Source organism: Poromitra crassiceps (genome assembly GCF_964638095.1).
Source record: "Poromitra crassiceps genome assembly, chromosome: 16".
Classification (NCBI taxonomy): Eukaryota; Metazoa; Chordata; class Actinopteri; order Beryciformes; family Melamphaidae; genus Poromitra; species Poromitra crassiceps.
In genome coordinates, this window is record NC_139645.1 from 252,633 (window position 1) to 265,135 (window position 12,503).

Below are 12,503 nucleotides of genomic sequence, written 5' to 3' on the forward strand. Positions count from 1 at the left end.
GGGACCGTCTACTCTAAAGTTTCAAACTTTGAAAATTCATAAAAAATTAGCCATACGTGCTACGGCTTTGCAACTTTCACCGAAATGTGGGCCCAAATGAGGAGAAACTTTTGTACACTGCAACCTATGGCAAATTATGAAGTCCAAAGACTGCAAAACTGCAAAAACTAATTCAACCCTACTCCTCCCACATTCTCCCTTCAAAAGACACCAAACTTCAACATCTGCATCGTTGGACTGTCCTACACCAAAAATTCAGACAGATTTTTGTTTGATCCAAAATTGAGCCCACAGTGCATCAAAATGTTTTTCTGTACACACACAAATAAACATTTGAAGAGGCAGATTTGGGATTACATAGATAGGCTCGTGGCGGTCACCCAACGCTGGAGGATTTCTCCAGAAACGCACACCAATCACTTGCTCTGTCACTTAGATTAGTAATCCGCTTTGTGGGTACATTTCAGCCATCAAATATGCCCCCAGACCTCCACACATCAAATCAGCCCCCAGACCTCCACACATCAAATCAGCCCCCAGACCTCCACACATCAAATCAGCCCCCAGACCTCCACACATCGAGCACCAGGAAGCACCCGCACCATGGGCAAGATGAGATTGTGATCCACCCGCCCCCCCTCTGAGAGCAGGGTGAATCTCTCTCACGTTCCGCTGCATAAAAAGGCATTTTTCTCCCCTTCCTGGTGAGAGACAGACGTTTGGTGAAAACGATTTACATTCAAGAAGAGGCAGGAAGGCAGAAACATACTTTTCCCCCCATGAAAGTAGAGGATTCTTCTGTCTTTTGGGATATTCAGTGTTTACATAGTCATAGAAGAAAATATTCTGTGGGTCACTGAAAATCACTGAAAATGGTCTGAAACCCTGGCGGGGTACAGTATGAGTTCAACAAGAAAATTCGCAAAAATACGAACGTAATTATAGGACCAAGTTGGACCTCTTCCTATGCTCCAGCTTCCCAGCTTTGATATGAGCCTGAAAGCAGCATCTTCCGACCATCAGAAAGCTTGTTATTTCTGGCTATTTCCAGTAGTCTAATGTTACATTTGATGGTCATAGTGACAAAAACAATGTTGTTAACCAAATATTTCACCAATGCTTATTCAGGAGAAAACAGCTGATCTTAGTCACGTAAGTCCTTCAAGATGTCCGAATAGAGTGTGAAGCCATGCTGGGGGATGATCATTAACAAAGTAGAACATACAGTACAGTACCTGCCCTGATCTGAGCCGCCCAGAAATACCACATAAGATTCGGCAATTGACGTCCACCTCTATCCGGCCACTACTTGTATTTGGCAATGCGGAAAAGGACTTCGGGCTGGACTCGAACCCACGTCAGCCGCGCGAAGGACCGATCCTCCGTGGCATGCGTGTTACCAGGTGAGCCACCAGGATGCACACCAATATTCTTCTTCTTCCTCTTCCGAGGAAGTCCAACTTCCCATGCATAAAAATAAACCAAACTTTGCACAAAGGTCCAGTCCCATGCCAAACTTCGTCAACGCAAATTTGGCGCGAATAGTCTTGATGGTGGCGGTACAGCACCATCAAGACTATTACATTTTCTAAATTAAAAATTCATAACAAATCAGGCATACGTGCTTTGCAACTTTCAACAAACTGTAGGCCCAAGTGAGGCAACACTTTTGTAACTCCAACCTATAGCAAATGATGAAGTCCAAAGACTGCTAAACTGAAGTATCAAACATATTTGATTGATCAGAAATTGAGCCCACAGTGCATCAAAAAGTTTTACTGTAGACGGTACTGTGAACAGCTACTGCAAATTCTCGCTAAATAAAGCTTGAATGTTCACAAAATTAGTTTTTAAAATGTTGCTGTCACAGTAATTGAAGTGGGGGGTGACATAGGGATAGGAAGGTGCTAGAAAGCCGTGATTCGAGGGGTGGGTAGGATTTGTGGCTGGGGGGCTATGGGTGGTGTTTGGGTAGAGGGGGGCAAGTGTGTGTGTGTGTGTGTGTGTGTGTGTGTGTGTGTGTGTGTGTGTGTGTGAGGGGGGCGAGGGAAAAGGGGCCATAGGGATAGACACGTTTCCCAGCGCTGGCCTAGGGCGGCGCAAATAGCAGCCTTTCGTGTCCCCGGCTTCCGGTTAAGTCCACATTTCGTCCACAGCAGCAAGCACATCAGAAGGCAGCAGCCGAAATATCCGAACTTTTTTACAACGATCGCTAACATCAGCTACACTAACGTTAGCAGACGTTATTAACAATGGGTTATTCTGGAACACATTGTGCAGTGCGTGGCTGTCCCAATACACAGAAACGCCTGAACGAGTGGTTGGCTCGACAGTGTTTTGAGCATCAGCACACATGATGCATATCCCATACCATCTCAAGTTGCAGCAACTAGATTGTGTGACTGGGTTTCCATCCAAATGTATTGCAACTTTTAATTGAATTTTCAGAAAGTCGGCAAAATAAAATGCGAAACAATGCGCGTTTCCATCCACTGATATTTTGCTAATTATAGAGCTGTCAATCACCTCGTGTTTGAGGCTGTCTGAGCTGCTGATCAGCTGCTAGACCCGATATACAGCTCTGTTAAACACATCTAACGTTATTAATTTAAAGTTTCTTGATGATCTACAAGTAGACAAAGGTAACGCCATTTCAGGATTACCAGGTGCGACTCGGCAAACTAACGTTATAATCCCAACCCGATCTCCAAAACAATTGTAAAATAGCAACGTTTGTGGACCAACGTTGCTATGTTACAATTTCGGCTCCAAAATTGTAAAATGGTAATCCATGGAGCAGATAGTAAGTGAATACAATTTTATTCAAGTCTAGAAGTGAGTCGCCTTAAAGTTAATATCCCAGTATTCTTCTGTTTACCACGGTGGGTATTGTGCTGCGTATTTACCATGATTTACCGTGTGTATCCCCATTGTGTGGAGGCTACACACAGCATGTCATGTTTTGCAGTGATCAAGGCAAACTGTGTTGTTTTTGAATGGAGAGAGACCTAACGTTAGTCTGGCTGACTGTGACAGAGGAGAGGACTGTAACCTAACGTTAGTCTGACTGACTGTGACAGAGGAGAGGACAGTAACCTAACGTTAGTCTGACTGACTGTGACAGAGGAGAGGACAGTAACCTAACGTTAGTCTGACTGTGAGAGAGGAGAGTACTGTCACTGTAACCTAACATTAGTCTGACTGACTGTGACAGAGGAGAGGACAGTAACCTAACGTTAGTCTGACTGTGAGAGAGGAGAGTACTGTCACTGTAACCTAACATTAGTCTGACTGACTGTGACAGAGGAGAGGACAGTAACCTAGCGTTAGTCTGACTGACTGTGACAGAGGAGAGGACTGTAACCTAACGTTAGTCTGCCTAACTGTGACAGAGGAGAGGACTGTAGCCTAACGTTAGTCTGACTGACTGTGACAGAGGAGAGGACTGCAACCTTACCTAACGTTAGTCTGGCTGACGCTTCGGAGCTTATGAGATTGTTCATCGCGTTGCCGTCCACCTCCTTTGATTCCTCAAAATACGCTATAATCCTGCCTGTAGTTACGTTCGGCCATTTATACATATTATCTTCCCATGTGTCCACTGTCAACGGGTGTGGGATAGACACTCTTTCGTTAGACAGGAGACTCGGAGAATGATCCCAAGTTTGCATTTTTTCGGTGGTCGCTATGGCTACTACGCTAGTACGTTACGCTTCTTTGTATTCACAAACACCGGAAGACAAATACATCTCGCGGCCGAGTCCGGAAGCAAACCGGAAGTGCCCAGGAAACGTGTCTATAGGAAGGTGCTAGAAAGCTGGGATTCGAGGGGGGGTAGGATTAGTTCCTGGGGGCTATGGGTGGTGTTTGTGACGACCAGGGGGGGGGGGGGGGGGGGGGGGTACCTTTGTGCAATATCCGATGCATGTCAGGCGACCTCCACTAAATGTATTGCTGCATTACACAAATTGAACCTTATGTGACAAACAGCATCGCATTTACATGAAACTGACATGGTCTGCTCTACACATGATATACAGCAACATGACGTATAATTATTTGGTCTCTCAACATGTAACTCCTTTGAGTTCAAAACACATGAAAATGCAGATGTGTCGCCCAGGCGCCATTCAGCAACAAGGCCACATCTGATGTGCACAAAGGGGCGTCGGCCCGGCCACGACTTCATTTCTGTAGAGCAGCTATCATTCTTATTGTTATTGAATATAGAGCAATATTCATAGCTTTTAGGGGTCGCAACTGAAGATAATGGAGGTACATTTGTTTGTTTACTTTAATTAATGGATACTGACAAATATACCCTTGCTTAAAACAAATCCTGTTTGGTGAAAAAGATGCATCGAAAATCGTGATTAATCGTAATCGTTTAATAATCGAATCGTAGCACCCTTAATCGTAATCGAATCGAATCGTGAGGTGCCTAAGGTGGCACACCCCTAATAGCTTTCATAACTATTTCAATGCTTTGGAGTTGCATGCATTTGCAACATGGATACATCTAAATAAGTAGTGTTTAGAAGTAAATTCCCCAGTAAACAGTCAACATCTAACTGTAGATATGGGCAAAACATGCAGAGCGCCTTAATATGTTTTTATTTTATTTGATAGTATATTTTCATCCAATTTACAGTTACAGTTGTAGTCAAGGAGTATGACAACATGTCCAGCAGCATTATTATCTGGCATCTTGGTTATAATGGTGGCCTTTTAAAATTATTCAAATATTATTTTTATCTTCTTGTATCTTCATTTACTTTGGAATGATAATGGATGTAGGTTTACTTACAGAATAGTTGATTCATATTCCATAGCTTCTTACCTTTCAAAGAAGACCAGAAATATGTATATCTAGGCCTTATGGTTGAGCTATCCTGATTTATTTTGGGTATGTCTGTCTAGGCGAGAGAACCTGGGCTTATCAGGTTAAATCCCACTTTGGCTGACAGTTACTTCACGTAGAAAATTGGTATTGGCTGATAAATGGAAAAAGAGCTTTGACTACATAGCCTGCACTTCTTACAAGTATCTGTAACATTATGATGGTACAGGAAGGGTTAATAAAGGGTTAATATTGAGGATATGAATCCACCGACAGACGAAAGTGTCTGGAAAATCACTTACAACTTAAGGTAAAAATGACATTAAACTTTAAAAAAGACAGATGTAGGGTTGTTAATTTATGAGAAACTTCAGTGAAAACAGTATAGTCTGTATTTCATGCAATTTGGACTTATTCCAGGACTGTCTGTATGTCTGTCCTTCGCGTATCTCCGTTTGTCGAATCGACTTCGAACTTGGCTTAGCCTTAGGGGGACCTGACAGAGTGCAGTGTGTGTGCGGGGGGGAAGCGCCCACGGGGTGGTGCATGGGGGAACGGGCACTGCACTAGTTTATATAAATTGTGAAAAGAAGTGGCCCAAGGACTGAACCCTGTGGCACCCCCTTGTGGACAGTTAAAGTATCAAATGTCAAACCATCAAACTGCATACATTGTGTTCTATCTGACAGGTAATTACCAAACCAGCCTACTGCCTTCTCAGATAAGCCAATATTGGCTAATCTTTTTAACATGATGTTATGATCAACATGTAAATGTAAACATAAGAAAGGTGCCTATACTGTAGGTGCAGTGTGTTCGGTACCTTCATCAAGTAGACTTTGCAGGCACCGACATAGTCGAACAGCAGCCCGTCGAAAGTGCGGTAGTGTCGGTCTCCGTACGCCGTGCAGACAGACGGACATGGCTGGAACACGCACTGAAACGTGCCGTGTTGGCACACGCTACAAACACAGAGAAAGATTCAGCCCTCAGGCGCAATTCTATCAGCTCGCCTGATGGCTCGCTGGAAAAGTGCCCTCTTACCTTACTGTATGAAAACCTCTGGAATCCCATGTCAGATATCAAACTGTTCCATCTGACCCTACTGAAACCAAGATGCAGAAAGAAGGTCAAACATAACACATTGGAAATGCTAGATGCTTCATAAAGTCAGTGGTTATTGTTTCAAAACACAAAGTTTGATGAAAACCAGCTAATTGTCCAAAACCCAACACTCGAGGCATGCGCAGTGGCAATCTTATTTCTTCTTCTACAGTCGGGGGCGTCAGGTGTACAGGTGTGGCATCACCTTAAAAGGCCCATAGAGAAGAAATAAGACTGCTGCTCATGCCTCGAGTGTTGGGTTTTGAACAACTAACAATAACCACTAACTTTTCGAAGCAACTAGGATTCTGATATGTTTGTTCCATCTGACCCTACTGAAGCCTTCAGAATGCAGAAGGTCAGTTTAATGCCCGACACACGATTGATTTTACGATTTTATTGATTGTGTTTAACGTTTTAAATCGGCTGGCACCTTTGTATCTCTTGCACCATCATACTCTAGCTAGAGCTCTGAGGTCCACTAACTAGATGCTCTGGATGGATGTTCTGAGATAGGCTAAAAAAAAGTGGCAAACTGGCTGCTGTGAAAAAGGCCTATTCGATTGACACCTCACTTTTTATTGTGCCTTATTCCTATTCTGCCTATTCGTTATTTTGTAACCTGTTCAGCAGTTTGGTCAACTGTGATTGTGTAAATGTGCTATATGAATAAACTTTGACTTGACTTGACACAGGATTCCACAAGTTGTCATACAGTAAGGTAAGAGGGCACTTTTCAAGCCAACCGTCAAGCGAGCTGATAGAATTGTGCCTGAGGGCTATTTCAGATTCAACCGCAACTTGTTCCCACTTAACACACAGACATTTCTTTCCACATCTAATGGCCTCCTTTGTCGGGGGCTGGTTCACTGCGGCCAGAAAAGCAGCTGGTGAATTGCCAAAATGTTGAATCACCGCTCATTGCATCGCTATTAAGCTGTCATCTACGTCTTCTTCCCCGACGAGTGCTGGAAGGAGAAACGGACGGATAGGAGAATGACTGAGATCAGCAGGAGAGCCTCTCCTTTCAGCCCAGACGAGAGTCCGAGGACCAGGGACAAGGCCCCCTCTGTCCCCCCAGCCGCTCTCTGTCTCTCTACCCCGGGACGGCACTGAATTATGGATATCAAGTGGCCCCTCTCACTGCCCTGACCATCTCAAGACTCATCACTCCAAGCAAAATCTGACGGGGAAAAATTAGCGACGTCGTTGGAGATTTGCCTTAATTCTTCCAGATTTTGTTGGCGGATGCTCGGTGAAATTCGTACAAATTTGTCCGCCACGTAAAGAAACGGAAGACGAATTACGTCAGCATAACTATGGAGTTGCTTTTGTGTCTTTATTAGGCAATCAAACAGAATAACGTTAGGTTTGAGAGCAAAACTTTCCACACTGCAACAAAAAAGATTACCGGTAATTGCAAGTTAAAATACATTTGTGATTAAAAAATGTATTAATGTGAATCCAAAACTTGGGTGACAGCTGGTAAAGGAGAGTTTTTCGGTCTTCTTCTGGAACTTAAAAGCTTGACTAACTGTGAATGTTGCCAAGATGTCACTCCGATCCAGATGGCCAATAGAGACGTATCTTATATCTTTCAGCGTAGGTCCCGCCCATGAGATTCAGCTCAACAGCAAACAAACCTTTTGGATTCACAAACTAAATTCATTTTTGATTGCAGTGTCGCTCGTTTAAATTTACTCTCAAACATATTTTTTGATTGCATGATAAAGACACAAAAGTAACTCCCACAATGTCACTAATAAAGATCTAATGAGATGGACTGGAGGGGGAAGTGAAAGCAGAAACCATGTTAATAAAGAGTTACTGTGTCCTTGGTGTGATCCAGATGTACCACTGGTGGCAGGGGTTGGACACGCAGTCCCTGGGGTAATATGTACCACTGGTGGCAGGGGTTGGACACGCGGTCCCTGGGGTAATACGTACCACTGGTGGCAGGGGTTGGACACGCGGTCCCTGGGGTAATATGTACCACTGGTGGCAGGGGTTGGACACGTGGTCCCTGGGGTAATACGTACCACTAGTGGCAGGGGTTGGACACGCGGGTTGGACACGCGGTAATTGACAGCAAGCTGAAGTTTGATCTGAATACCGACATGCTGTGTAAGAAAGGTCAGCAGCGCCTTTACTGCCTTAGGAAGCTGGCCAAATTTCAGGTTGATAAAACTCTGATGAAAATGTTCTATAGTGCTTTTGTGGAGTCTGTCATATCATTTTCCATAATCTGCTGGTATGGTAATCTTTGTACTAAAGACAAGAACTCCCTGGGGAGAATAGTGAAGGTGGCTTCAAAAATAGCCGGAACCCAGTTCAGAAGCCTGGACCAGATCTGTAATAAACAGATGCTGAAGAAAGCTGAGTCCATCCGATCAGATGATGCCCACCCTCTGAGGTTCGAATATGAGCTGCTTCCTTCCGGGCTCCGCCTTCGTGCCCCCATAGTTAAAAAGAACAGGTACAGAAATTCCTTTGTGCCTGTCTCTATCAGAGCGTTGAACGCTGCTGGGGTACAAATGTAATGTCTCCCCATCTGCCGTTGCTGTTATTTATTTATTTTATCCTTTTATTCTTTTATTCTTTTATCTTTATTTATTTTTAGGGGTACAATACAGTATATCTGTATTATATACTTTGTCTGCCCTTTGGTCTGGACTGAGGTTTTTTCTCTTGTGCTTTAATACAATGATACATTGTAGCTCTTTCTTGTGATATAAATGTGCTGCTGTGAGTGAACTGCACTTTGCTACTATGCACTTTATATCTCTACTGTGCACTTTAGATCGTTGCTACTGTTGTCATTTGCACTTTAACTATTGTGTTGCACTTTAAACTGCTGCTCTAGACTGCTTTTACAATGTTCTTTTTGTCTTATTTGTTTTTATGTATGTACTTCGTACTACGCTTCCTGCAATCCAATTTGCCCTTTTGGGACACTTAATAAATCTTGAATCCTTGAATCCTTGAATCCTGTCCCTGGGGTAATATGTACCACTGGTGGCAGGGGTTGGACACGCGGTCCCTGGGGTAATACGTACCACTGGTGGCAGGGGTTGGACACGCAGTCCCTGGGGTAATATGTACCACTGGTGGCAGGGGTTGGACACGCGGTCCCTGGGGTAATACGTACCACTGGTGGCAGGGGTTGGACACGCGGTCCCTGGGGTAATATGTACCACTGGTGGCAGGGGTTGGACACGCGGTCCCTGGGGTAATATGTACCACTGGTGGCAGGGGTTGGACACACGGTCCCTGGGGTAATATGTAACGCTGGTGGCAGGGGTTGGACACGCGGTCCCTGGGGTAATATGTACCACTGGTGGCAGGGGTTGGACACGCGGTCCCTGGGGTAATATGTACCACTGGTGGCAGGGGTTGGACACGCGGTCCCTGGGGTAATATGTACCACTGGTGGCAGGGGTTGGACACGCGGTCCCTGGGGTAATACGTAACGCTGGTGGCAGGGGTTGGACACGCGGTCCCTGGGGTAATACGTACCACTGGTGGCAGGGGTTGGACACGCGGTCCCTGGGGTAATATGTACCACTGGTGGCAGGGGTTGGACACGCGGTCCCTGGGGTAATATGTACCACTGGTGGCAGGGGTTTGACACGCGGTCCCTGGGGTAATATGTACCACTGGTGGCAGGGGTTGGACACGCGGTCCCTGGGTTAATACGTACCACTGGTGGCAGGGGTTGGACACGCGGTCCCCGGGGTAATATGTACCACTGGTGGCAGGGGTTGGACACGCGGTCCCTGGGTTAATACGTACCACTGGTGGCAGGGGTTGGACACGCGGTCCCCGGGGTAATACTCCTTCCCCTTCCACAGGCAGGGGCAGGCGGCCGGCTCGAAGCACTCGTCTCCATGTTTCAGCAAGCTGGGGAAAGCAAACACATTCATATCACATTAAAACAAAGGTGAAGTCTGAAAGCATACAGTGCCAAAACCTGGGAATTTATCGGGTTAATCACCCAATTTCAATCAGGTGTCTGACTGTCTGTAGCGGGCTCAGTTTGAAAGCCAGAGTGAAGATACTGCTATCATACGACACTAGAAGATCTAGGCTAGGGCATCCATTGGTACCAAACAGTTGATGCTAGCTGTAGGCAAGGGGGCTTAATAACGCTCCAAAATTAGGCAAAATTTTGGCGAGGGAACAACTATTTTCAAAGGCGTCCTTTGACTTCTCACCTCAAGATCCCCTTTACAGATGGGGTAGCAGGAGCATTTTTTGACAAGGCAGCATAAATCGACAGAACAATGGATCACATCATTGATGGAGCTTCGTTGGACCTAATGGATGTGATTTGCATTTGCCGATACGCCTGAAAATCTCCCTCTTTTTCACAGCCTAACATTGCAGGTATATGAAAGCACATTCCATTAATCCTGTGCCTCTCTTCATATGGCAGGAGGCACAGCGGCCTGGTGGTTAACCAAAGGTTCACCTCTTCAATCGCCTAAATACACAGCATGCCCTGCCCAAGAGTCCTTGAGCAAGACACCCAACCCAACAACCCATACCCAGTCACTCATTGTAATCCAGTAAGCATTTTCCATTGACGGGTTCAACAGTGAATCTTTTTTCACCGGCTATTTGAAGGCGTTGATTGAATGTCAACATTTAGAGCATATGTTTCACCGGCGTATTATACCGGTGAAATATGGAACCTCGAGTTCAGAGCAGTCAAAATCCTGTGATTTTTGCTTACAGGGATAACTTTCTCAAACGTTCACCTCATTATTTCAAACTTTGGCCATGTTTAATATGAACATCCAACATTGTAACAGTATATTAAGAATGTGTAGATCAATTTGCAAATCAAATTTTTTTAAGATAAGGTGGTAAATGAATATAATACCAAAGTATGATCCTTGTTGTGTATGAATCACTGCAACTTTTGTTTTTGATTGTCTGTGTTTTGCTAGTTTTGTTTTGCGTAAGAATGTCATGTAAAAAGGGTAGGGCATAATCATTTCACTTTAGCCTACATCTTTTTGGCAACTTCTTTGTTGTTTTCCTTTTTTTTTTTATGCATTCTTTATTACCGTAAATTCCGGACTATAAGGCGCACCGGTGTATAAGCCGCAGCAGCAAAATTGCCTGTTTGTTACATATATAAGCCGCACCGGACTATAAGCCGCGGGTGTTTTAATGTTGTTGTTTTTTTTTGTTTTTTTTTATGTTTAATTACCATATGTAAGGGTTCGTGCACAGAGGGGATTGTCGGGAAAGAGATGGCTGTTTGGGGAAGCTCCCATTTATTAACATTTCAACAAAATAAATATAAAAAATAAAACAATAATAATAATAATAAAACAATCCTCAAAAGGATAATGTGCTGTAAACAAAATAACTGTAAAACAATAATAAAACAATCCTCAAAAGGTTAAGGTGCTGTAAACAAAATACGGTAACTGTAAAACAATAATAAAACAATCCTCAAAAGGATAAGGTGCTGTAAACCTTCAACAATAAATAAATAACAATAAATGCTTCAACAATCAAACCAGAAAAGTCATTACGGTAATCCTTGTCTTCATCTTTTAGGTGAAGGTGCAGCAAACGGCTGTAACCAGAGTCAAAGTCAAGTCACTAATCCTCGTCTTCCTCTTCTTCCTGCGTACTGAAACCACCAAAGTCCTCAACTTCAGTGTCGGAAACGAACAGGTTCAGGGTGGCTTCGTCAACCACTCTCCTCTCTCCTTCGTTGTCACTCTCAAAACCAACGAACTCCTCTTCGTCACTGTCGGTGTCGGAATCGAACAGCCTCTGAAGGCCCTCAGCTGTGGCGGCGTCATCCTCTTCATCACGCAGCAGTCCAGCCTTTCGGAACCCGTTGGTGATCGTGGATGTTTTCACACTCCTCCACGCTGTCAGGATCCACTGGCAAACTTGAGTGAAAGTTGCTTTTCGCATGCGACCAGTTTTGGTGAATGATTTATCGCCGCTCGTCATCCACGCCTCCCACTGAACGCGTAGTGCCACTTTGAACGCACGATTGACACTGATGTCAAGTGGCTGCAGATGCTTCGTTGTGCCCCCCGGAATCACAGCTGGAATTGAGTTTGTGCTCTTGATGGCTGCTTTCACGGAATCTGTTATATGAGCCCTCATGCTGTCGAGAACGAGCATAGCTTTTTTTTGGCGAAAGAATCCTCCAGGGCGCTTGACGTAGCACTCAGCCAGCCACTCCTTCATCACACTCTCCATCATCCACCCTTTCTTGTTGACTCTGAGGCATATCCCGCTGGGAATTTTTTCTTTCGGCATCGTGATCCGCTTAAAAATCACCATTGGCGGCAGCTTTACTCCAGATGCAGAGCAGGCGAGAACACAAGTGAAATTCGTTCTCTCGTGCCCAGTGGTTCTCAACGTGATCGACGATTCACCTTTCTTGTTAACAGTCCGAGTGAGTGGCAGGTTGAACGTCAAAGGCAGTTCATCCATATTTATGATCTGCTCCGGTTCGATGGAATATTCCTTGATCTTCCTTTGTGTGAATTCGCCGAAGTTTGTGATTTTCTCCTGGTAG

General features: G+C 44.6%; 1 protein-coding gene across 1 annotated transcript in view; it reads right to left on the reverse strand.

Moving 5' to 3' along the window:
• The window catches only part of otog (otogelin), a gene marked incomplete at both ends in the record, with an annotated part of 184,575 nt that overhangs the window by 77,243 nt on the left and 94,829 nt on the right, over nucleotides 1-12,503 (reverse strand). The window contains 2 exons of the mRNA XM_083652849.1: nucleotides 5,664-5,802; nucleotides 9,737-9,844. Coding sequence (XP_083508975.1) covers nucleotides 5,664-5,802; nucleotides 9,737-9,844 — 247 coding nt within the window. The remainder of the gene's footprint in view (nucleotides 1-5,663; nucleotides 5,803-9,736; nucleotides 9,845-12,503) is intronic.